This window comes from Typopeltis vanoorti, chromosome 1 (genome assembly GCF_054136105.1).
Source record: "Typopeltis vanoorti isolate ZY-2024b chromosome 1, IOZ_Tvanoo_1.0, whole genome shotgun sequence".
Classification (NCBI taxonomy): Eukaryota; Metazoa; Arthropoda; class Arachnida; order Uropygi; family Thelyphonidae; genus Typopeltis; species Typopeltis vanoorti.
The window spans coordinates 143,353,614-143,380,156 of NC_143549.1; the positions used below are offsets into that span (position 1 = coordinate 143,353,614).

The 26,543-nt window shown below is 33.2% G+C and overlaps 1 protein-coding gene across 1 annotated transcript in view; it reads right to left on the reverse strand.

Annotated features, from left to right (window-relative positions):
• LOC150110496 (zinc finger protein 488-like) overlaps positions 1 to 25,076 on the reverse strand; it is a 150,022-nt gene extending 124,946 nt beyond the window's left edge. The window contains exons 1-4 of the mRNA XM_090399975.1: positions 25,060 to 25,076; positions 19,755 to 19,845; positions 19,460 to 19,602; positions 13,471 to 13,603 (exon numbers count right to left, since the gene is read on the reverse strand). Of these exons, the coding sequence (XP_090256101.1) occupies positions 13,471 to 13,603; positions 19,460 to 19,602; positions 19,755 to 19,845; positions 25,060 to 25,076 (384 nt within the window). The remainder of the gene's footprint in view (positions 1 to 13,470; positions 13,604 to 19,459; positions 19,603 to 19,754; positions 19,846 to 25,059) is intronic.
• Positions 25,077 to 26,543: the final 1,467 nt, after the last annotated feature.

The window sequence follows — 26,543 nt, forward strand, 5'->3', positions numbered from 1 at the left end:
AAAAAAAATCCGCAAAAATGTAGAGAAGTTGCGCATATTCTTGTAAACATGTAACATTGTGGTTCACAACACCATAACGTCCGGTAGCGAGATTATTCATTTATTCAAAGCTAAACCCATTTGTGCCATTGAAACGATACTCTCTTTGCTAGTTTAAAATTCGAAAATATTCCTTTGGAAGAGCTAGTGAATTTGGAAAACGGATGAGAACTGAAAAGAAATCTGACACAAGCGCGCGCAGGCACCGAGCACGTGATGCCGTCAGTCTTTTGTGAGCTTTAGAAAATGGTGGCTATCTCTATATAGAGATTATACAGATGTAGAGTTATTGATAATACGCCAATCCTGAATAATCCGACATGTGCATTGCAAAAGCGTCTACCAAGTAGAAGAGTATCATTGATACTGCACGAAAAAGGAGAAATAAACGATGACTTGGATAAACATCAAATAGAGCAGTGCTGGACAAGAGATAGGGCAAAAAGACTGACTACACGCGAAGTGAATGACGAATGTAGGTCATTCAGAACACGAACACAAGTGTTCTGGAGTGGCTAAGAATGTCACTCAAAGGGAAAGATAAAAGTTTTTGAAGGATGCTCTTATACAGTGTATAAGTAAAAATATTGTATACGTACAACTCTAAAGATTATGAAAAATGACTAGTCCACCGAACGTAATCGTCAAAATAATGCAAAAGTAAATATTAAAATTAAGATTCGAATATTCATTCGACTGTACAGACATTTATGATTCTACAAGTGTTAAAGAACCTTCGTTTTCAGTTTACATCTTCTGTTAGAGTAAAAACTCTACTTAAATACCAAGGAAATGATTCTATACAATTCGTGCGAGACTGATACCAATATGGAACTTGTTCACTGCTGGATGACCCAAATTTGAAAAAAAAAAAATTCTTTGCAAATCTGTTAAAACTGGGGAATGGAGCCATGACACCATGATCAAACTTTCTGAGTGTTTCAGTACGAAGTATACAAATATTAAAAACTCGAACATTATAGACATTTACCGTTCTCCTTCCATAGTCTGATTGTTTTTTTAAAAAAAAATGTGGTGGTTATCATATGAAGGTTGTTTAGAGGGAAAAAAATACAAACAGAAGATACGCTCACATTTAAGTAATGCGATGTTAATTATTTTATGAATCTGTGTGTGCGCTGGCTGGTTTTCCTGTTTTGGGGAATCCAAATTTCCAGAAGGAAAATTTCTGGCAACTCTATATGACACCAATTAACTCATCACCTTCAGCTGAAAACCCCTTATAAAGGCTTTCATGCAATACAGACTGGTAACTGTAGGGTGTCGCTATCGACTACGCTACGATGACTTCCTCTTCGTTTATTATAAACGAAATAATATGTAGAATTGAATAAAATCCTGGATCCTGTAGTATATAGAATTTCCTAAATACATTTCATAGCTATAAACAGGCGAAAATCGTACATTAATACCTTTTGTTAGCTCAGCAGCGACGTGTTTCCTTGAGTTAGAAGAGACCCGGATCAGATTCCCTTTCTTGGTACATGAAGAATATTTTTTGAAGGACTTCGCAACTGAAGGTGAATTAAAGATCTGATGCGGAGATGGCAAAACAAACAAACAAACCCGCCTCACAAACACACGCAGCTATATCATCAATACATTTTTGCGTTCTCATGTAAAATAGAGAATAACACAAGGAAATAAAAAAGAAGCAAGAGAATCCGTCATATCTGTTGTGACACTGATAAAAATTTTCCCCTCTTCGTGGATAGAAATATTTTGCTTCACTGTCCAACTCATGCAAATGGAGTAGCATTCAATATATATATACAGGGTGTTCGGGATAAATTTGACATATTTATAATTAATTATATTTTTCCGTAAGTTACATGTATTAACACACACTTCTCTTCATTTAAAAGTTTGGACCCTTCTTCATTCATATACAAGATGTCAGAAAGGATGGATAGCTGGAACCCACCTGAATCATGGAAGAGAATAACTTGTATCATGATGATTCGTGCCCGCCATCAAAATAAGGATATTACGACTGCTGCCCAATGCTCCCTGAATACAGTAAAAACAATCAGGCATGAACTAGAGACTTGCAATGGTGACTACGAGGATGTAGCAAGAAGAAAGATCCCTAGCAGACGATCTGATTCCGTTCGTACAGCAGAATTCCTCGCAAATCTGCAGGAACAGGTGTTGAAGAACCCTGGCATTGGAATTCGGGCTTTGTTCGTGGAGTTGCTAACTTTAGTCAAGCCCTGGATAACAAGGGTAGCCAATGGTAGGCCGTATGTATGGCAGCATGATTCGGCCCCTTGCCACACCTCTGGGAAAAGTCAAAAATGGTTGTCTGAAAATTTCTACGACTTCACCAGTCCAAATGTTTGGCCTCCAAACTCCCCAGACCTTAACCCCATGGATTATTTTGTATGGGGCGCAGTTGAAAAAGACACCAATCGCACTTCCAGTAATACAAAAGCCCAGTTAATGGATAAAATTAAAACAGTTTTTGCGGCCCTTCCCAGGGAGATTGTAGCATCAGCTTGTTCGAGGTTCCGAAGCAGAATTGAAGCTGTGATCGATGCTAATGGTGGTTATTTTGAGTAAATCTTGTTGATAGTATTGTAATTAACTCTGCCTGTAATGTTTTTTTGTCAATTCATTAAATTTAATAGATACAAAGAAGATTTTCTCTTTCCTTACGAAACTGTCAAATTTATCCCGAACACCCTGTATATATATATACAGGGTGTTCGGGGTGAACGAGGAATTCTGCTGTACGAACGCAATCAGATCGTCTGCTAGGGATCTTTCTTCTTGCTACATCCTCGTAGTCACCATTGCAAGTCTCTAGTTCATGCCTGATTGTTTTTACTGTATTCAGGGAGCATTGGGCAGCAGTCGTAATATCCTTATTTTGATGGCGGGCACGAATCATCATGATACAAGTTATTCTCTTCCATGATTCAGGTGGGTTCCAGCTATCCATCCTTTCTGACATCTTGTATATGAATGAAGAAGGGTCCAAATTTTTAAATGAAGAGAAGTGTGTGTTAATACATGTAACTTACGGAAAAATATAATTAATTATAAATATGTCAAATTTATCCCGAACACCCTGTATATATATATATATATATATATATATATATATATATATATATATATATATATATATATATATATATATATATATATATATATATATATATATATATATATATATATATATATATATATATATATATATATATATATATATATATAAAGTATTTGCACGTTTCATGAAAAACGAGTTTGTAATATGTTTTGGGTTTAACAAATTTGCTTGGAGTTGTAACATTTGATTTCAGCGGTGCGCCCAAGAGTTTTATTGCTAGGGCAATCGTAAGCAATATGAAACGTTTTCCCTTAATATAAGTTCATAAAACGATTGTGTACAAAAAAGCATTTCTGAATAAATTTCTGCTTGAAGGAGCAATGTTAAATACTCCCAACCATATGTAATCATTTCAAAAACCTTCACTTATCAAATAGGCTTCAAATTTCGAAAGAATGCAGTTTCACGGTATGCGTATTTTATTGCAAATATATATAATGAAATTCCATGTTGGTTAAATATGTTTTCACAATTTATTGTTGGGGGGGGGGGAAGATTGGCATTTAGTTTAATAACTGCTTCTTCAAGCTATTTTATTTAAGGAAATCAATTTTTGGGGCTATATTTCCAACTAGCTTAAAAAGCGCAGACGGTCGAGAGATGGCAGCACCGACAAAAATAATTCATATTGGTGTATGTCTAAGATGTTATCGATTTCATCAAAAAAAAAGTGTTTTATGAGAATATCAACTCAAATTCGTGGATTTTATTTCATGAAATTCGTTTAATCCAGAAGAAAGAAGCAAATAGGCATTCTGGAATGCAGTTACGAATGTGTCTTATTAAACTTGTTAGAGAAATATCCGGATGAGTATGTAGGACTAATGGCATAATTTCATATTTGATACTTTTAGATTGCTCCAAAACTCACCTCCCACCACAAAAAATAAATATATAATAATAAATAAAATAGTTCGACATAGGTGAAAATCTTTACGCATCTGAACAAATATGAGGCTACAATAATACTATTTTTAATGATTTTGTTCAATAATAAATAACAGATGTCTTCTGTCCTCCAAGATACTCAGATAAACTACCAAAACTGAATATATTCCAGTCGGTGACGTTCACATTTTGAATTTGTCTTCAGAAGCATAGTTCCGAATAGTTCTTTCAGTATTAACAAGAATCAAAGAGGTCATCTTCTTTAAAAAAAAAAATACGTAATAATTAGTATTTAATTTCACTTAATTTTTTATTCACTGACGAAGTTGTCAAAATTATTATTGATATTAAAATTACTCCATGCAAATTTGCCTGCTAAACCAACCATGATGATATACAGCCTGTAGAATACTCACTGCTGGCTTCCTCCATATGCATAAATAGATTGGATCTACCTCTATCATGGTGACCCAACCTGTCTTGGGAGAATGTTTCTATTTGTATGCATAAATGAATGAGATAATCACAATCATCCGACCCCTGGAGAGATTTGAACTTGCAACCTGTTGGGCGGTCAGCGGACGCTCACTACTCAGTCAACCAAGTCGGCAAAACAAACGCATGTTTAATAAAATAAGTTTACAGGCGCTTTCCTTGTAATATCCATTCTGCCTTATCACTGCTTCCTAAAGTTTGAGTAAATCTTATATATTCCTGTCAACATTTTTTTATAATTTTATTTATTTAGTTATTATGTTTTTGTTGTTGTTGATATGTTTGATACTGCCACCACTATTACTACTACTACTACTACCACTAATAATAATAATAATCATAATTTATTTTATTTTATTTATTTATTTATTTATTTTTACAATGGCTATTTTATTATTCTCATCACAAATTATTTACAAATATATAAATGAAATATTACTATAATATATATATATATATAATATATATATATATATATATATATATATATATATATATATATATATATGTAGGAAGTATTTTTACCTTGGGTATAAATATGTTAAAGATACCAAGTAATTTAAAACCTGGTTTTACTCCATTTCCCAAGTAGTCTTGGGAAATGGAGTAAAACCAGGTTTTAAATTACTTGGTATCTTTAACATATATATATATATATATATATATATATTATTGATTTGGTTGCTGTGTTGGAAGTAGGCAGGTGTTTGAGAGGTCAAATGAATGATCTGAAAGGTCTGATCAAAGTGAAATTGCCGATATATCCTGTGCTATTTCATCTGTCTTGATGGTTCACATTCTTTTTTTATTGTGGGCTTCTTTTTGAGCTAATTAGGAGGCTTTTTTTGTCACTGTGGTAGCCTTTCTGTCTTCTGAGCTTTTAATTTGTATCGGCTTTGAAGTTTGTGACTTCCTTATGAATATCTTGGCATCTCTGGTCCACAAAAATTTGTAATTTTTATAATAATAATAATAATAATAATAATAATAATAATGGTATTGTATGCTTTTTCACTACTGTCATTTATATTTTTTCCCTTATCTGCAAATGCAAAGTTTTTTACTTTTGTAATTCATTTAATTGCTATGAAATTTTCATAAATATTTCTGAAATCTTGATTGTTTGAATTAGATATGATAATGATTTTTTTTAAATAAATAAATAATTATTATGCCTATTAAAGTTACCGATGCCTGAACGTCGTTGAGAATATGTTTCCTTATAAATGCATTCTGTTAGATAGTAAATTAAATTATCTCCACAATTTTGGATTTTTTTTATAAGAAAGATCTTAGGAAAAGATGGAAACAATCATCCAAGGATGGTCGGAAACTTGTCAATGCAAGAGAAACTACTCGAGAGAGAGAGAGAGAGAGAGAGAGAGAGAGAGAGAGAGAGAGAGAGAGAGAGAAAGTGCCTTCCACAAATATCAATCGCATACACTTTTACAATTCAGTTTTGGATTATTATTTTTTTAATTAAACGATGGGATTTCTATACTGTACTAATGTACTTTTAACTTACAATCTTTCGTGAGTGGAAGCGACATAAAAAAATGTCTGTGATGAAATCTCAGGAAGTAATGTGGTTTCAACACAAATATTTCCGAATTGTAACGTTGTAAGTGTTGGTTGCCCAAAACCTGAGATCTAATTCATTTCCTCTTTTTGCTAAAAGGTCATGCTCCTAGTCCAATAGGGTTCTACTTACTTTTTTTCACACGGATCAGTCGTGATCGGTGTCCTACCATCCAACACCTATCCAGATGAACGTGGATATTCATTCTTAATACAAGAAGTCCTAGAAGCAGCAATAAATAATTCTGAATTGATGATTTAGGTTTTAATGGCTCAAGGACAGCAAGGGATATCATATCGTTGCCATATCAATTATTATAGAGATGTGCAAGGTAAGACAATCACAAACATCCATGCCCGACGGATTCGAACCCGCGACCTGTTCGTTGGAGAGCGGGTACGCCAACCAGACCAGCATTCTGAATGGAGTACGCAATCTCTTAATATACTGATTACTTTTACATATAGAAATTGGCAAAATTTCCTCTAAAAAGATATATTTTGGTTTCTTTGGTATGAAATACGAATCTAGTACAGTACGTCCAGTTTTTTCTAAATGCTAAGAGAATTCCCCACATAAATAACCATTATATTCTCATAACATCTTACTCAAATTTGTTCTTTGCTGAAAACCTTTGGTCATCGACTTTTTCAGTGTATTAGAGAAAATAATTGAAAATGAATTATGAAATTTGTCTAGTTGTAATTATTATGTTATTAATGAACTAATGAAATCTCTCTCTCTCTCTCTCTCTCTATGCGACATTTTGATTTCCGAAATGAGGCAATAAACAAAAAGAAATTGACGACTTAAGATTCATTTAGAAATCATAAAAGAGTTTCTCGTTCAAATGCATCATAACATAATCCATTTTCGCAATCAGCATTTCCTATCTGACTGGTGGAAGGGCAATTCAATTAAAGAACTGTTATAAATAAATGATTTACGAGAACATAATCGTACAGTCTATCTTTTGTGGTATACAGTGAAAATAGATATAACGGGAAATATAAAGAAATAAGAAGTAATTTTCAAATTAATTTCTTTGATCTGAATACTTCGTATTTCCAACCATAACAACAGAAATAACATCATAACAGTACACTTTTAAAACTTTTCATTTTCAATGAACAGAAGTCATTTTCAGTAATCTCACCCTATCACATAAATTGTGCAGTTTATGAATTGTTTTATTCATGTATAAATCTCTCTTTCCCTCCTGAATTATAACAACTTTTCTTTTTTACAGGTAATCAGCTTCCATCACTCAGTCGTTGTACAGATATCAGAAAATTTTGCTGTGTAATCAAGATGAAATAAAATATTTAAACATGAATTGAAGAATGTATGTGCAAGAGAATTTTTTAAAAAAAGTGGGGTACGATATTTGCAGACTAACGAATATATAACTGAAACAGGAAAAAGTTCCATTCTTGTTGCCAATGATAATTATTCTTTAACTGTTACGTATGGTGTAGGAAAAATGGAAATTAACAAATGCCTGATGAAGAGGATGTTGAGTCTCGCAATTACTTATGGTCAAGAGATTCAGAGAATCTAACCCAAGTCTTTCCGGATAAACAGCTTCGTCTATACCGACTGAGCTACGGAGGCTCTATCTATACCCCATAGAATGCTTTTTATACATTTTTACAGAGCTTCCAATAATTTTCTTGTTTCATAGCATTCTGTCGCAATAGATTTACAAGTCTTAACTACGGCAAGCAGCTCATGATGAGTAAAATGCTACTAGTCCCCATTTCTACGGGAAAGGAGAATTTGTGAGCGACATTTAAATGCCAGTCTAGGATGAATGATTTAAAAAAACTGCAGGACAAGGAACAGAAAGAAAGTCGATGTGGTTCTTGAATTATTTTAAAGGTTGATATTTAATGCCTAAAAAATGAATTATTAATGAAACTTTTCTCTTTAGGAAAAGGACTGAAAGCCAACCATTTAAACTGCAAGTTCCTACGTAAAGAGTAACACGTTAAAGTTCATTTACAGTATGTTTTACAAAGAAATGGAAAAGTTGTTTTTCATGCATTGATATAACTTCTTCTTTTACTACGCGTTATTCCCGCTTCCTATGCAGGGTCCGCGTGTTAATTAGATGCGACTTCTTGTTAGTACCACTGTTAGTACTCAACCGACCTGTCGCCTAGTCTGCCGCTGCGGGGAGGGGGATATATTTTTGACTGTAGAAGCGTATGTTCACGGGGCCGGCTTGCGGGATGAAAAACGTCAGATAAATTGGCGGAAAAAACCCTACTGCCCGCGCCCAAGACCGGCTAACTTGGCTATGCCTCACGTCTTCGACGAGAATCGAACCTGGGACACTCCTTCCCCAGGCATTTGGTTGCGAAGCGCAAAGCCACTAGGCTAACCGCACGGACCATGCATTGCTTTACCATTAGAATTATTGTAAATACAGGGAGTCCGTAAAGGCTAAAAAGATGGGAAAATTTATTTTTAAACAATATTTGAAATACATTTTCAAATAATGTTTACAGTATGTCGTCCTTCAACCTCCAGGCATCTTTGAAGTATGATGTTTTTCTGTATTGATTGAGCCCAACATGAAATGTAAGAGAGGATGGGATGGGATGTGAATTATTGTTTGATAATGTAACTAAAATACTGTTTAAAAATAAATTTTCCATTATGTTTCCAGGTGTTTGGACACTTTAGAATAACAACCAAACTAGGAACTCGTTCCTTTGCATTAAAAACAACTGCCTTGAACATAAGTGCCAGATGAACAAAATAGTAAAATGTACATCGACCGGATGAACTTCCAAATAAGTGCAATGATTGTCACCAAACCACCGATATTTAGTGATGTTGTCATGTAAATGGCATCACCGCTGTTCAGTTGAGTAATTGTAACTTTGACGTGTCATTCAAGAAAATTTATTTTACTACCAAAACCTGAAGGAAGAATTCTTTAGAGTTAGTTAGAAAACAACTAATTAAACTAAGCTCTTTATAAATAATTAAATGAAAAAATAACACGCAGATTTAATCATAAATTTAACTTTGCATGTTTTCCTTCCAAAACCCCTGACTAAGTGCCAATTTCGGAAGGATATGCCATATTTTTCAGTTTAGTTCCAACGTTCAAGATTATGCAAACGATACTGCATTCGAAAAGTTGCAGTATGGCGCAGTTCTCCTGCATATCCCTAACTGAAGAAAGGTTATTAGGATCATGTTTCTTATCTGTCATCCACTTGACTTTACTAAAAAAAAAAAAGAAAGGTAATTTGCACTCGCTTCATACCTTCTTTATTCAGGCACGTCTAAACAACCTACCAATTTCTAATCACGAAAACTTTTTTAAATTAAATGTTGAATGTGTTCAATGACTTTCTGAAAACAACATTACATAGTGGGAAAATAACTATAAACAATGAAAAAAAAATATAGATGAAGCATCCCAGTAGCACTCTGATATAGCGGTACTGTTCATTATCACAACAACTGAACCTAAGGCCGTTTTGACATAACGTACAATTTTGTTTTCTAATTTGGCTGTTGAAAAGACCTAATTGAAAGGAAAGGTTTTACCATAAATACCAAATTCATTAAGTTCCTTAAAACGCATTAAAACGTTACAAAACTCTTTCACTAAGTAATCTTCGATATAAGAGTGGTTCGACAACGGAAATTACTGATCTGAAGCAATTCCACATGGGAAAATAGAAGGTCGTATTAGCAAGTACTAAGCCTTATGGATTTTATGTATTTAAAGCTCACTTATTATATTTCTCAAGGGTGGATAAAATTTAACACTGAGTGGATACCAAGGGAAGGAAAGAGAAGTAAGGTAATCAAGAAACAAGATGAAAGGATGTTCTGCAAAAGTTAGACATGAGATGATGGACATTGGCTAAAAACAGGCAGAACTGGAAAGTTAAGGGGAACGCCTGTTCCAACAGTGAACTGAAAGTGACTGAAGCTGAAGATTACATTTTTCAGAGTTTAATTTTCGCTTGCCGATATTTCCATGGCTTTTGCGAGAATTTCAATGATGTCTGTGACAAAGTTAAGCAAAGTTATTCAAGAGCTTTACTAAGTATGGGTGGTACTTATTTTAAATTTTTTTAATTTTAAAATTAAAAAAAAACACCCGCCGCAGTTGTTGAAAGTCCTGATCCATATTTATCTTATGTATTCAGACATGAAATTTTCGAATTGCTTTTTGCCATGACAAATGATCGTCCGATTGAAACGATTCGACAAGTTTCAATAGGAATACGAAATATCAAATGTCAGTAAAATCCACCAGGTCAACACGAAATTATTTTAATCACTCGAAACATTTTTCCAGTTGAAACGCAAACTGAAACTGAACCATTGGACATCTTCTTGTGTATATTCTAAATTCCATCAATCAGTAACTAATTTTTTTCTGTTAACAATTATTTGAATTAGGGCCTACTTTGGCCAAAATTCAGATAGCCTCTCTCTCTCTCTCTCTCTCTCTCTCTCTCTCTCTCTCTCTCTCTGGTACTCATATTTTATTCCATATTCTATATCCTTAAAATTTCAGAAGTACAGTTATTCTCATAAGAAACATTATGATGGTAATTTATTTTTTCAAGAAAGATTTCTTACAGATTTAGACTAACAATATATTTCGCAAGTAACACAAAAACACACAAAGTAAGAATATACTTCACTCTTATCCCAGAGATACAGTTCAGGAACCTTTAAACTAACATACTTCATGACTGTGGTCTGGTCACACAACATGAAATGAATCAAATTTTGCACCTGATGAAGTGATCGAAAATGACCACCTGCAAGTAGAGATCCGAAGTGATCATATGTCGCTCGGTATTTTCTCCCGGTGAAGAAGCCTAAAAGAAACAAAATAGAAATGATAAGGGAATTGTTGTAAATCAAAATTATCTCATCATAATAAGAAAAACTACTAATCTGAAACAAATAAAGAAATGATCTTGCACACTCATAATTTCGATAGGTTTGTCACCTTTGGGTTCCTGCAAATAGTTCGACTAAAATTAGAACGGCTCGAAAATTTTCAAAGAATTTTAAATATCAAATGTGAATAAAATTGTTCCACTCAAAATTCCAGTATTTAATGTCACGCTGAAGGACGGATACTCTCTTATAGGTGCTTAGTCATTTTGAGACATAACTGGAAAAAACATCTCCAGATAACTTCGCTTGTATGTAAAAGCATTTGGTATACGCTATGCTAAAAAATGTAGTGGGCGCACATCTCTCTCTCTCTCTCTCTCTCTCTCTCTCTCTCTCGGATACTCAGTGCCAGTGAAAAACTAGCAAACAGTGATAAGCTTTTGATTTTAGTAAAGAAACGTCAAATACACTACATAAATATAGAAAGTTGTAACAGAAGCATGCTGAACAAGTGGCACGTTTATCTGGTTGTGTATTCGTGAATTCTCGATGGAAAGTTCAGGTGGCCGTAGCATTGTGCCAGAATATTACGTATTGAGCTCCATGGCCTCAATTTCCACATGGAAGGAGTGCTAATTAAAGGTTTTATTCTCTAATGCTTTCCATCACTTTCAAAACAGTGCAAGTCATTAAAGGCAAACGATGCTTTGTGATCTGACTATAAAATATCTATCGATATCTGTTTTCCTTTCTTTTAACAATACTTGAAAAGCTTGAGATGTAACGTAACTGTTGTCAAAACTGGATTCAAGTCGGATTAAATTTTAGAGACAAGTTCTAAATTAAGAAATTTTTCAGTAATTGGTCGTGTCGCTCACTCAATTCACAGAATCAGCCGTACTCGAGATTCCATTTTATATAGCACTTATCTGAATGAGTAGATTGTTTTTGTGTCGCCCGTAGCAAGCTTTCGATGGACTTCTTTACAATATTCTTATGGTCCTTCCCCTCCTCCTTTAATGTTGACATTTTACCCTCTGAAATCCTATTCCACAGCGGACTGTGGGATTCCATGATGTAGTAGTTGAACTACTGTTATCTGGATTTTTTTACAGGTTTGAAAATATGTTGTTATTTTGTTGTTATTTGATATTCACCTCTACGAGACCACCACTACTCTACTAATAATCAGGTCTCCATCAGGAGACCTGAAGCGGATTATCTAATACCTTACCCACTCATGGTAATGACGCTGTGCAATGCATGTTTATATTTTGTAAGTGATATGCGCATAAATAAATGAATTAGTTTTATCTGGTATTCCATGCATACCAAAGTTTCTTGTCAATTATTAGTAAAAAAAAAAAAAAGTGTTGTTAATAAGCATACGGGTTCTTCTTTCGACTAACATTCATTTTTTCATTCGAATCCCTTCCTAACAAATCTTATTTATATGTTAATATGAGAATAAGCAGTATACAGTTATTAAGTAAACATACACACCGCAAAGGTCGCTCATGGATACTGTATTAATAGATTAACTAATAAGCTTTTTTTGTTATTTTTCTTCATAAAGAAGAGACATAAAGAATTTGAGTCCAACAAGGATTGGTTAGTAAATTAAAGTGTACTTATAATAACTTAGTACTACACGAATTTTAATTCTATTTTAGTTTTATGCCTTTATTAACAGAAGTAGGATCCTGTGTAGGATCTTCAGAAAGCAACTGATTCATGTAAGTTTCAGCAGAAGTGAATCCGGGCCCAGGATTGAAACATACATTGACGATTCAGTAATATCAGTAAAAGTGCATATGGAGTATCATTACTTTACACTGACATCTCTTAATGTCCCGCGTCTGTTCCAAGATATTTCTTAGTTTTGAATGTTATTTCGTATAAGCCGCATCGTGCAGGATGGATTAAAATCGATCATTTTAAATAATGGGAAACAGATTTCCGATGAATAGTCGAAATATTTATTTATTCCAAAAATATTTAGAATAATTTAAGAATATTTTATTCTAAAATAAAATTATTTTTTTCATTTTGCTTTATTTATTTAAATAAAATGATTTTATTCAAATTATTGTAAAAATGCATGATATTTTGCATAATATTTCAAGAAAAAAACGAACTACATATCGTATAATGCCGGCCTGATTGGCCGAGTGGTTAGCGTATCCGCTCTCCAGCCTGTGAGTTCGAATCTCGCCGTGGGCATGGATGTTTGTGATTGTCTGTGAAAATGATGGTAGTCGGCAGTAGATGGCGCTGGTGTATATTATGAACGTAGTTGCTGCTAGTGGAGTGATGGAGACGGAGAGTTGAAGAGCAGGTGCCTTCCCTCGATGAGTCTTTGGACTCCCTGGAGGTATTATGCAATAATAATAATAATAATAATAATAATCACATGTTACAAATTCCACGTAATCTTACTTACCTTGGGGTCAATATAAATCACTTTTCTGTCCGATTTGCTTCTGAACAATATGCCCTTGTTGGAAAGTTCTGTGATAATTTCGAAATTCTGGCTGTCCTGAAAATAGGTATCTCCAGTGTTCCAGTTGTAATAGCTAGAACGAATTTAAAATGCACGTGCTTCATATTCGAATACAAATTTGTGATCATGTGATGAACAAATAAAAACAATCCGTGCTTAATATCTTAAATAATTTCTGGAGAAAATAAGAAATAATATTAGAGAATATGAACTAAATTGGATTTTGGGAAATGCAATAGTATACTGTACTTCTTGGCTTATTATTTTAAAACCTAAAAAAATCTATCCAGATATATATATATATATATATATATATATATATATATATATATATATATATATATATATATATATATATATATATATATATATACAGTATATATATATATATATATATATATATATATATATATACAGAGATATCGACCTCAAGGGAGAAGGAATAGAGGACGGTCTTTGAAAAGATGAGAAGAGACCGTAACAGGCCACTAGGCCTATTACTGGAAAGGAAGAAGAAGAAGACCAAAATTCAATACAGTCTTTCTTCTCAGATAAAAAAATAAAAAATAAAACAATAATAATACAAGGATAAAGGATGAAAATGCAAACACCTTAATCAACGCAAAACAAATAAACGGAAATTCGAAGAAAATTACTACCAGAGAGTACGTGAAAGCCAGAGATGAATATTACAAACAAGGGGGGGGGGGGGTGATAGAAGACACGCCACAAAGAGAACTAAGGAAAGAACTGTCGCGTAAGGTTTTTCGTGAAATTTGGTTAGGTTAAAAAATCTGAGGGAAGGAAGAATTGAAAACGGACAGGATAACTGAACGCAAACTCTAGTCAATGCCCAGTGACCAATTTCAAGTAATATCTTATTCCGAATTCATCTGAAGAGACGTGAAAAATTGTGCACTGTAATAAGTTTGAAACTGTTTTCATTAACAAGCGACTCATATTTTACTAAGGGGTTGAAAACGTGAGCAAAGCAAATGAAAATTACGATTTCAAAATGTAAATAGGCAGTGTGAGAAAAACTCAAGGATATTTTTTCACTAAATTATTGTTAAGATTAAAGCCAGAAACTAGAATTAAAATAAACAGATGTTAAACGAAGGTCGAATCAAAAGAAGTAAGAAAGCAAAACAGTTAAAATTTCTTCCCACCTAAATTAATGTCAACGAAAACTAACTAAATGAGCAAAAAGAGATAAAAGAAACACAATTATTTCTCATTTTATAGACTATAGTTGATTAAATGTAAGTGAATTTTTTTTGCAAATTTTGAGGTAATTATTTTTCATAGAAGAAACGCCTCAATGAAGGCGATTTGGGGCAATCCTTCTTCAGCCGTTCTAGCAGCAAAGACATTGTCAAGATACACGGGTACCTCTAACCGTAAAGCATCATTTCTCAAATTTGGATATCATGTTTTCTACATGATGCCAATGGCCATACAATATCACAAATGATTCCCTTGCTATTATTTCCGAATCATGTGATGTTAACACTGTTGTTGTTTATACTAGTTTCATAATGATTGCACTCCCAGTAAGTGCGAGTTATTTTGTCACTGCCACTGCAAACACTCACCTTACTTTGTATCCGATATCACGTGATATTGGTTGAACTTCCTATTGCACTAAACCTGAACTGCACATTTATTCGGTTAAAATTTCGTATTATGTTTTTTATTCTCGGATATATTCATACCATCTCACTGCATTATTTCCAATTCTTGGTACTCCACGCAGTTAAGCGCCGGTAATTCAATTCTGATAATCCAGTGTGTGTGCAATTGATATCCGTGCTTAATAAGTAGTGATGTTCCTTACCTTAAATCAGCATTTATCTGTGGATTCTACAGTTGAGTTCGCTAAGCTACTATTGGATTGAAAACCCAAGTTTCTTTCTCCTTGGTGATACACATTACTTTCTTGCGAGAAAGATAGCCTTAAAACAGCGCTACAATAACTTTCTTGAATCGACTGGAAGCGAACCTATAAAAGCTTTCTCCTACGAGGCTATGTGGGAAGTTATTTTCGTATCTCCCAAATCTTCATATCTAATGCATTAATTTGGGGTTTTCCCTTCTCGAAGGCTTTGGAGAGAGACTTTGTAAACAACTTCCATTTCTAATTTAAATATATTAAATAAATCTACCGACGCAATAATTTACATCTCCAAAGGAGATGGATGGCTCTCTTTTTACTATTAACTCATGGAAATCAGTATAAAGCCGGACTTCACTCTTCGTTATCATTAACTCACTTTAGCTAGCGTGCTGGATCTGGATTACGGATGAATAGGTCCCCAAAATATCGAAAACTCCTATTCCTAACTACACCTACGTAGTTTTATTGGTATATATATATTGTATATCAATATGGTTCTGTGATCGAGTAGTGAAGTTAAGAACTCAAGTTTCTTCAGGGAGGAAAATCGAAAAAATTGAAAACTGGCTGAAAAAAAATCTTAAAAAAAGTTTCTCCAGTTGGTAATTAGAATGAAGCCTATAATCCACTCTTCTGCAGTGCAAGCATCATGGAATACCAAGAGGACTTTTTCTTGTTTTAATTTAATATAAATATTACACTTCAGTATACATGTTTTTAAATTTTATGTTTTTTTTCTCAATTCACAACAATGGTTCATTTGTTTTTCTCTTTGATTTATATTTAACGGCTATAATATTTCTGTTGAAAGATTTCAATTCCATGATTCACACTGGTGAAAACTATGAAGCAGCATGTGCTGCCATCTTCTGGGAAGGAAGTGAACTGTAGATAGACGTTATAATAACCTTCAATTTCGCAAGCATGGCTTAACACAGGAAATGTCAAACACGCGGCCCGCCATACTTTGCAACCAATATGATTATTTAACTTTTGACAACACCCAATTAAATAAACATATTTAAAAAATTAACATCGCCACTTAAGATCATATTATACGCCAAACTACTCTACAATTTCTAAAGGAAATAATGTTCTATTTGTCATTTGAAAAATCTTGTTACACCACTGCATAAATATCGAATTTTACCGAATTTTAACGAGCAAGTGTACGTACGCGGCTACATCCGCTGACCACAGCAGTCGGATGCTAGCCGTTAGCAATTTTCAAGTCGTAAGAAAGTGTAGTGTTTTCTTTATAATTCATAAAGAATTTATAAAAATAATGTCGAAACCTTCAACCAGAAACGATTAATTGAAGGAGAACATTGTAGTTTTCAAGAAAAACGAGAGCTTCCATATTTTTGTATTCAAGGAAAAAAAAAATATGGATGTTGAAATTCCAAAGTTCTATAATTATTTATCAGTCGATTGATAACGCAATGTGTTATGTGCAATTAGGCGTATTTTATCCATGTTCGGTAGCACATATTTATGCGAACAACTATTTTCAACTTTAAAGAATAATAAAACTGCGGAAAGATCAAGATTAACAGACCAGCATGTGCAAGCAATATTGAAAATAACTTCAGCTCAACAAATTCAACCAAATTTTGAAGATTTCGTTAATGAAAAATGTGGTCAAGTTTATTCAAAAAAATGATATGTATAATTTTATTTAAATATGTAAACTTTATATTTTATATGTATTTTTGTAACATGGTCGTATTTTGTACTTTTATACTCTAATTTTAATATTAAAAAATCTGTTACCTCTTTATTTCGAGATTTTTATTCTGTTGCGGCTCGCGGTTTGGTATATAATTCTTAATTTGGCCAAGAGCCAAATTAAGAATTTTTGACGATTTATACATTTATATTTGCATATGTGAACCAAATAATTTAATCTCTCTGCTTCAAAAATAAGTAAAGAAAAAGATCAGTATCTGCAGTCTTTCCAAAATTAAAGAAATTATAAATTCTTTATTCATAGGGCTAAACTACCTTATCCTCAAGGTGGTCGCGGTTTCAAATCGTAATAGTTCATGCCTAATACGAACGTAACAGGCCGTTACTGAAGGAAGAGGAGGAAGATAAATTCTTTATTATATACTTATTACTCAAAAGAGCGAAGCGCATATATCGAATTATCTATTTATACATGTATGACTACTTTACTATTAGCTTCAAATATCACTCACTCTGTTGGAAAACAGCCAGAAATTTATTTTGATAGGAAAAAAAGTAGGGGATGTTTGAAGAAAGTTGCAGTCCTATTTTTAATTTTATTTTTTTCCTCGTGGTATGTGTCATAATGAAAAGGGAAAAATTAAACATAGGATATTTTTTTTGTAATATATGCATTTTAATGCTTAAATTTTACACAATACGAAATTAATTAATAATATTTTTTGAAAATTTTAAGAATTAAAATAGTTGTAGAATCCTAACCCACCATTCACCTTAACTTCTTGGCTGCATCCAGTTAGTTGCTGGTATTCTAACACAACAAATTAATTGCACTTTTCATTTAAATAAATAAAATAGAACAAAACAGAATAGTAGAAAATGAAACAGAATAAAAAACAGGCACAGCAGTGCTCAGTTTACTACGTTAAAATCTAAAAAGTTAAAAGTTACTCGGTTTAAAATCTAATTTAAAGTATAAATAAATTCGCATATTGAACAGAGATGAAAATTATTAGTCTTCAAAAATATCAAGAAAAAAAATCCGTACTATTAAACAATTTAAAAAATTCATGCATAAGAGAAAGCGGTATTAAAAGACACTCACACACACACACAAGCCAGTTGGTGTATGCGGAATTTTTCCTAGGGTAATTCATGGCGCCTGATTTTTTGGAGGCAAAGGAAAAAACAAGTACACGTAATTTCTAAGAGAAAATGGACAGAAAAATATATTTCTCCAACAGCCTTCAAACAGCGCAATCGGTAACAATAACGACTTTTGGTTGGAAATACCTGGATTCGAATTCCGTCTGTGACCATTTATAACGGTTTCTCAGCTGAAGGTCAGTTAATCAGTCTAATGAAGAGGTTGAATGAATTTTTCACTCTCGGAAACACGGGTTTTTCATTCACAAAACAGGCAAACCGACTAGAAGAACACACGTAATTCACACGCATAATAAACTGCCATTATAGCCTTAGTTGCCTCATCAAAAATTTCCAACATCTCAATCCAATCGAACTTGAACTATCTCTTTGATCCCAGTTTCAGTTTCCGCGCGCGTACAAAATTACGTTTCATATTCCTACAAGAAAGGAAGAAGCAAAAAACAGAAAAAATGGCAAAGATATTTGATTTCTGATTTTCGTAGTTCAAACCGTTTAAACTACAGGGTGCAAAAGTTAACGTTTTCGAAAATTCGTATTAAAAAATAGCAAGATCATTCTATATTTCTATATTATAAAAGTGAAAATTTTGCTGTCTCCCGCTCCACCAAAAATGTGGCCAAATATTAATTTATTGCATGATAGCTAATTACAAATTATAATATGTTTCATTTATTTTATTTGAAGGATGCATTTATTCTGCTTCCATGTGATACTAGTTCGATTATTGTGCATTTAATGTCTTGATATACATTGGCATGTGTAATATTAATTATAATAAAAGAAAATTTACTTTTAAGTTGATTTATTTTGCGTAGTATGTTATATTTTCTATAAAAATATCCAAATGAACTAACATACAGATTAAATTGAATTGAATAACGCAACATATAATACAATACGATACGTAATATTTAAAAATAATTCGAAGGTTGACTTTGATCAAATAGCGGACGGAGTGTATATTATCAATATACGAAGATCACGTGGAAAATATCCACAATGACTTTATTTATTTACTGTTTGACTATTTATTGATCGTCTAAGCCAAATGAATGCTTACGCAACCATAACACTTTTTTTTTGCATATACAGTATATATATATATATATATATATATATATATATATACAGTATAAGATGCACACTGAATATATAACCAATAATTAAACTTACCTCAAGTCAGTTTGCTTCGGTAGAAGTTTTTTTGTTCCTAAAAAATATGGTTCAAAATCTTCCATAGCGATGCGATGGGAATAGTCAACATATCCGGAAACTTCCTGATCATTAGGATTGAGACAACGAATAAATATAATTGTCTGTAGGAAAATAAGAAAATGGTATATTTAAAATAAATACACGTACATTCTACAATGTGTATTTAGAATAAATACATATTAATAAGAAAGTTGTGCACGCAATAAGAATAACCATAAACTAATAACAAAATAATGAAAAGTCAGACTCTTACGTTGAGATCTCCACTTCGGTTTTCTGCTTCCCTTTCTGCCAAGGCCACCGAAAAAGGTTCGGTGATATTTTTTCCAGCACTAGAAAGTGTTCTAAAATCAAAAGAGATTAGAGGTGTTAATGTATCATGTATTATTTTGAATAAGTTCCAGTTGTAAAAGTATGTGAGGATATGTCGTTAGCATATTTTATGTTGTGGCGACCCCATAAATACACCCCCTACTATACGCCTAGAGGTAGATGCCTTTCATCATCTGTAAAACACCAACAATAACAAAAAAATAAAAATAAAAATCTACAACAAAACTATAAAGAAAATAAAATTCACACAAAACAACAACAACAAAACAAAATCCCTTATCCACTTAACTAACATTCATGGCCTTAACACAAACGTAATTTTTTACATCTACTCTATAAGTGGATAAAAAAATCAATGAACTGTAACGCAACAGCGCTATGTGAACACATGATGCGCATCACCACCTCTAATTCACACCTGTTACTTTTCATGGAACCTCAACAGAAAACCGCATGGTTTTTCTGTTGAGTTTTGCGTGGTTTTTCCTATAATAAAGGATGGTAGATATGCAATCATCAGGTCTACTATTCCATTTTAGAAGATACCAAACCCAGAATCTCCTTTTATGTTCTGCTCTGGATCAAAATTTCCTTCCCGAACTTTATAGGTAATCATTTACAATCTTTATTGCTCTACAAATTTTGACTATTTATATATGATGCTTCAGTGACCAAACAGAAGTCCTTAGTTGTGAACAGTGAAATTGAAATCTATACAAAGACTTCGATTTTAATGTTCACAACTCGCTTTTCAAAATCCATTAATCAAGCTGGAAGAGATGCCGATGTATTTATTGTTAGTAAGGTAGGGTTCCCATTCATCCCGTTTTTCCCGGGACAATGCCGTTTTATAATATAATATAAAAATGTCCCGTGTTAATTCCAAAAGTCCCGCTTTTTTAAGCATCCTTCAGGAAAAAATGGATAAACGAATTTAGTAGAATTTTATCGATTTCTATTACAATGTTGATAATAATAAATTCATTTATTATTTATAATAATAATCATTAGTATTATAAATAATATAATTAACTAATAATAACTAATGGCGATGTTCTTTTTTCCCATTCTTCTGTTATTACAGTATCTTACTTGATCAATACTTTGCGTGTTATAATTTTTATCGTTTTCTATCCCCTATAATGCCGAAACGTAAGTGTAGTGTTAATGATAATATTAGAAAAGAATTTCCTTTCATTAAAGATGTAGATGAAAATGTGGAATGTACTTCATGTAACTGTAAATTTTGCATTTTGCATGGTGGTCAGTAAGACGTAGTCAACCACGTGAAAACGAAAAAACATAAAGCTGCAGTTCGGAGTAAGGCTTCCAACTGCAGTATAAGTAATTTTTTAATTGTGAAAACCAAAAGTGAAAAGGAAAAAGGGTTATCACTGGCAGCGCAGGAAGCAATCTTCGCGTATCACACAGCGGTGCATAACCACAGCTTTAACTCCATGGACTGCACAACAACCACCGTGAAAAACATTTTCAACGATAAATTCAGGTGTTCGCAAACAAAGTGCGAGGCAATAATAACCAATGTTATTGCGACAAAGCAGATTGAAGAAGAGCTAAAAGAAGTTCGTTTTATATCAGTACTAATCGATTCATCAAACCGCTTTGACATGAAATTAGTGCCGCTGGTCATTAGATACTCATCCAGAAAAAGGTGTGAAGGTGAATGTGTTGGAGTTCGTTAATTTAGGTGGTGAATCTTCAGAACTTTCATTTTCTTATGTGTTGGAAGTGTTACAGAAGTTAGATCTCCTGGAAAAGGTTATTGCTATATTAGCAGATAATACAAATACAAACTTTGGTGGAAAGAAGAGAAAGGGAAAAATAATCTGTACTTCAAAATGCAAGAAAACACTGCGAATAATTTAATTGGAATTGGTTGCCCTCTGCACATGTGATACATAATTCTGTGCAGACTGCTTCAGATTGCTTACTTATCGATCTTCAGTTAATAATTAACAAGATTTACCAATATTTCCCCATATATTGTGTTGAGGAAATTAAATCATTTTGTGAATTCACAAATACAGAGTATAAAACTGTTTTGGGTAGCAGCAAGACAAGACGGCTCTCTCTCTTTTGCCTGCAATTCAGAGGGTTATTGACATGTTCCTTTCATTAAAGTCGTATTTTCTTTCTATTGACAAACGTCCTATCAGTCTCAAAAATGTCTTTGAAAATCCGCTTTCAATTACACTCCTGCATTTCCTTGCCAGCCAGTTAAAAACCTTTTATGATACCATTAAAAGTATTGAAAATCAAGATATAACAGAATTGAGGTGAAAGATGAAACAAACTGGTGGAAAGGTTAAATTTTAGGAAGGCAAAAAAGTTTCTTACAACTACTGTGAGAAAACAGTTGCAAGAATTAAAACACGAAGGACACATAACATTTGAAAAGTTTGAAAGCTATGCAGTAGATTTCTACTGCAGCTGTATTGAATATATTCAGGAGTGGTGTACACCATTTCTCACACCTATTCAGTCTATGGATGGGATTAATTTCAAGGGAAAGGATCCTGTGACTTGGAAGAACATATAAGAAAGCTACAAATTCATGCAGACAGTGTCACCAAGTTTTACTGTGAATGAAGAAGACTTATTTGAGGAGTTTGTATGTGTGAAAAAATATTGTGGAAGCAGATTTGAAGTGTGGAGTGAACAGAAGGATCAAAGTGTCAGTGATAAATGGTGTGAAATGTTTGCTCATTTTACAAAGCAGGGTATAAATTCTGGGAGTATTAAATGCCTAGTTAGTTTTTGTTTAGATTTGAAGTGTGGAGTAAACTGAAGGATCAAGTGTCACTGATAAATGGTGCGAAATATTTTCTCATTTTACAAAGCAGGGTATAAATTTTGGGAGTGTTAATGCCTAGTTAGTTTTTGTTTAACACTCCCAGAATTTATACCCTGCTTTGTAAAATGAGCAAATATTTGTAAATAAGTGTGGAGTGAACTGAAGGATCAAGTGCCAGTGATAAATGGTGTGAAATGTTTGCTCATTTTACAAAGCAGGGTATATGCCTAGTTAGTTTTTGTTTAGCACTGCCAGGAACTAATGCACTTGTTGAACGTGCTTTTTCATTAATAACTTCGTCCTGGACAGATGAAAAAAACAGACTTAAAATTGAGACAGTAAAAGCTTTAATCATTGTAAAGACATGTTTTAAGAATTTCTCTTGTGCTGAGTTGTATGATCAAATATCAAAAGAAAAAAAAATTCTTGAACAGGTACATAATGATAAATATTTTTCTAATTAAATATGTTTGATTAATAATCCTTTTTTTTGGTGGATTTAATGTAAATTTATGTTTATAGCATGTTTAATTTAAAGTACAACATATATAATAGTTTTATTTTTGGTTTTCTTAATATTTAATATGTCCCGTTTTTTTAAAAAATGTCTCGGGTTTTTTAAGTAAAAATTTCAGAATGTCCCAGATTTTATTCAAACATTATGGGAACCCTATAGTAAGGGGATCTAATTCAAATTATCCACCTAATCTGTAAGAATACCGGACAATCCTTACCATTTTCCCAATACTCTGTAATGTTTCGTAACTAACATTCCTTCCACATAGATTGCAATCGTCAACGACTCTCTTGGTATCTCAGACCACTGCCTTGTCTGAGATACCAAGAATGAATGAAGAATGAAGATACCTTGAATGAAGAATCCCGGAAGGCATGCAAATGGAATGACCTCTGTAATTTGTAAACATCCTTTCCGTGGTCTGATTATTGTTTACGATCTCCTTATACAAATATCTGCTTCAACTAAATAACTGAAATAATACATAATCCTTGCTGGAAAGACGCTCATCATTTAACACTTCATCCAGAAGTCCCAGCCACTATCCAAGCTTTAATTCTACAACAAATGCGCCACAGAATTCAATGATAAAAATCTGGTATATCTCGAGTGATTCAAGTCGAAACCTCTGCTTCGCATGCAGCCTATACTGAAGCCCAGAATATCCGTAAAAAACCACCAACAAATCCAAATCCGATTTGGAAATGACCAAGAGCATAAATTGCTCTTGCCAAGCTTCCACTTTTCTTTCTCACACATCCAGATGGTATCATTGTAACATTACCCCAAAACAAGGCTGATTGCCGTGATATCTGTTACTTCCATTATACCAAGATCAGCTCGCTGGATGCCTCTCGGGATCTTTTGCCTTAAAGACATCACAAGAATTCTAATAACTTGGATTCTAACAATTTTCCTGATCCAGATAATATCCGACAGTTGCGCGAATTTTGCACTTCAGAATTAACAGCCATCCTGTGTATCTGTACACGCTATCATACTCCTCTAGTCTGATTTACTCGACAGTAGGAAAACAACTATTTTCAGACCACTTAAAAAGAGAGGAAGAGAGAGAAATAGAGAAAATCGACCAATATTGTCTATTTATTTTGCCTCTATATTGCGTCCTTATGCCGATATTTTGCCTCTTTATAAGGCTTTGATAAGACCGCATCTGGATTACTGTGAGCAGATTTGGTCTCCCGGGTTCCAAGGGGATAAAAAAGCTGTGGAAAGAGTGCAAAGAAGAGTTTAAAAGATTATTTCTAGATTATGGGATTTAGATTACGAGGACAGATTGCGAGTATGTGGATTACAGATTCTGGTTAACAGGAGAAAGGGGGTGATATGATAGAGATCTATAAAATTCTGAATAGGTGTTATAGGATATCGTCTGATGAAATTTTTCGTTCTATGGAAGGTGAGGAAAGAACAAGGGGGAAATCCATGGAAGTTAAGTTTGTTCACAGTCAAGAAAGGGATAAGAGCTAGGTTTTTCTCTCAAAGAACAGTGAGTAAGTAGAATAGTTTGCCTTTAGGGATAGTAAGTGCACGTAGTGCTAATGAATTTAAGGGAAGGACAGCTGGTTTGGGCGATGTATGGAATCCATCGATGAGTCTTTTACTCCCCGAAGGTCTCAGATAATAATAATAATAATAATAATAATAATAATAATAATAATAATAATAATAATAAACTATTACTTCATTTGCTTCACTTCAGTTCTCTCTAATACAATTGAGAAGGTCATTATCAAACTAATTTCTTCATTACCTGTAGGTCAAAAAATAACTAGTGCTCACCAGTAATCACAGATATAATTCCATTCCCCCCTCCCTCTCTCTCTCTCTCTCTCTTCACAGCAGATATTGTAGACAGCCTTATTTACTTACTTTGGAGCACAAGCCATGAAAAATTTCGGAAAAACCTTTTGCTACTCTTGACATTTACAGAATATTTTGTCTAACACTGAGGCCTACTTAACAAGCTACCTATGAATCTGCCTTCCGCCCTTTGCAATATGAAATGCAAGCTTTCTCTCCTTGGTCATTAACTACATATCAAGTTTACGGTCCCCCATTCTTCAAATTTCCTCATCAATGATTCCTACTTCCAAGTTTCAAATCTATCGTCGACGTCTTAAACAGTGAATTCCTTATTATTTTCCATGGGGATAAGAACAACCTAGTGAATTTATACAACAAAACCCAGTTCTTTCTCATTTCTCGTAAGAAACATCTTATGATCTTATCTAATTTCCACTTCCTTTTGCTAATATTCAATTCTCCATTCCAAACCAGCTGTCTCTTCCTGGACCGACTTTCATCTCCAACCTTTCCAAGCACAAACATATCAGAAATTCAAAAGAAGAGTGGTAAATAACGCTATATAAGCCAAATAAATTTGTCTTACCTACTAGGGCACTTCTCCCTGCTATATGAATATATGAAATATATTCGTATATGTGTATATGCGCAAATAAATTTGAAATATATATGAATATATTTCATATATTTCCATATATAAAAATAAAAATTGCAAAAAATAATTAATTGAAGCAACAGTATCAATAAATCATGCTAACTGTGATTCTCTTTGAAGAATAAAAGCAATTCCGCTCTATCAGGATAGAATGTAATAAAATTTGTTGCTTCGTATAGAAACAAGTTGTTAAGTCATAGAAACAAGTTGTTAAGTCGTCTCAAATTTACTTTTTATCGGACATTTTAGTCATAAATTAAAACAAAGTTTTGCTTACGATGCAGTTTTGTGATAATGAATGAGATAATGAATTTTTTTTGCAAGAAGACATTGCAAAAAAAACGCATGTTTATGATTATATTCAATAGAAAAACTTTTTTGCTTTTTGACTTATGTACTTAGACATTTTTTTTGTTTAATTTAGATACTAAAATAGTCCGAAACAAAAATGAAACTAAAATTGAAAAGACTCGACGATGTAACCGTTATTCTAGAACATCAATTCCAAACTGCACTAGTGTCCGTCTACGTTGTCTCAATGGTTCATATGGTTCAGTCGTAACCAATGATGTATGTTTACAAATTTTAAATTACAAAAAAAACAAAAACTAAATTACACTTTTGTACAATTTTAAAACGTTCTGACAAATGTTTTCCTGTATAAACGGATCAACTCTAATGAATGCGATGGACACATTTTTATACGGATTCCAATTAACAAATCACATCTGTCAACCCAAAAAAAGTTTGGGGAATCAAAATAATAAAATAAAATTGCTCACATTTTCAAATTTAGTTTCGCAAGTCTCCTGGCTTCAGCTGCTTCTTTGCGAGCATCAAATTCATCCTTCTTCAGAACTTCTCCGCTACCACGATAACCGAGTTCAACCAAGTG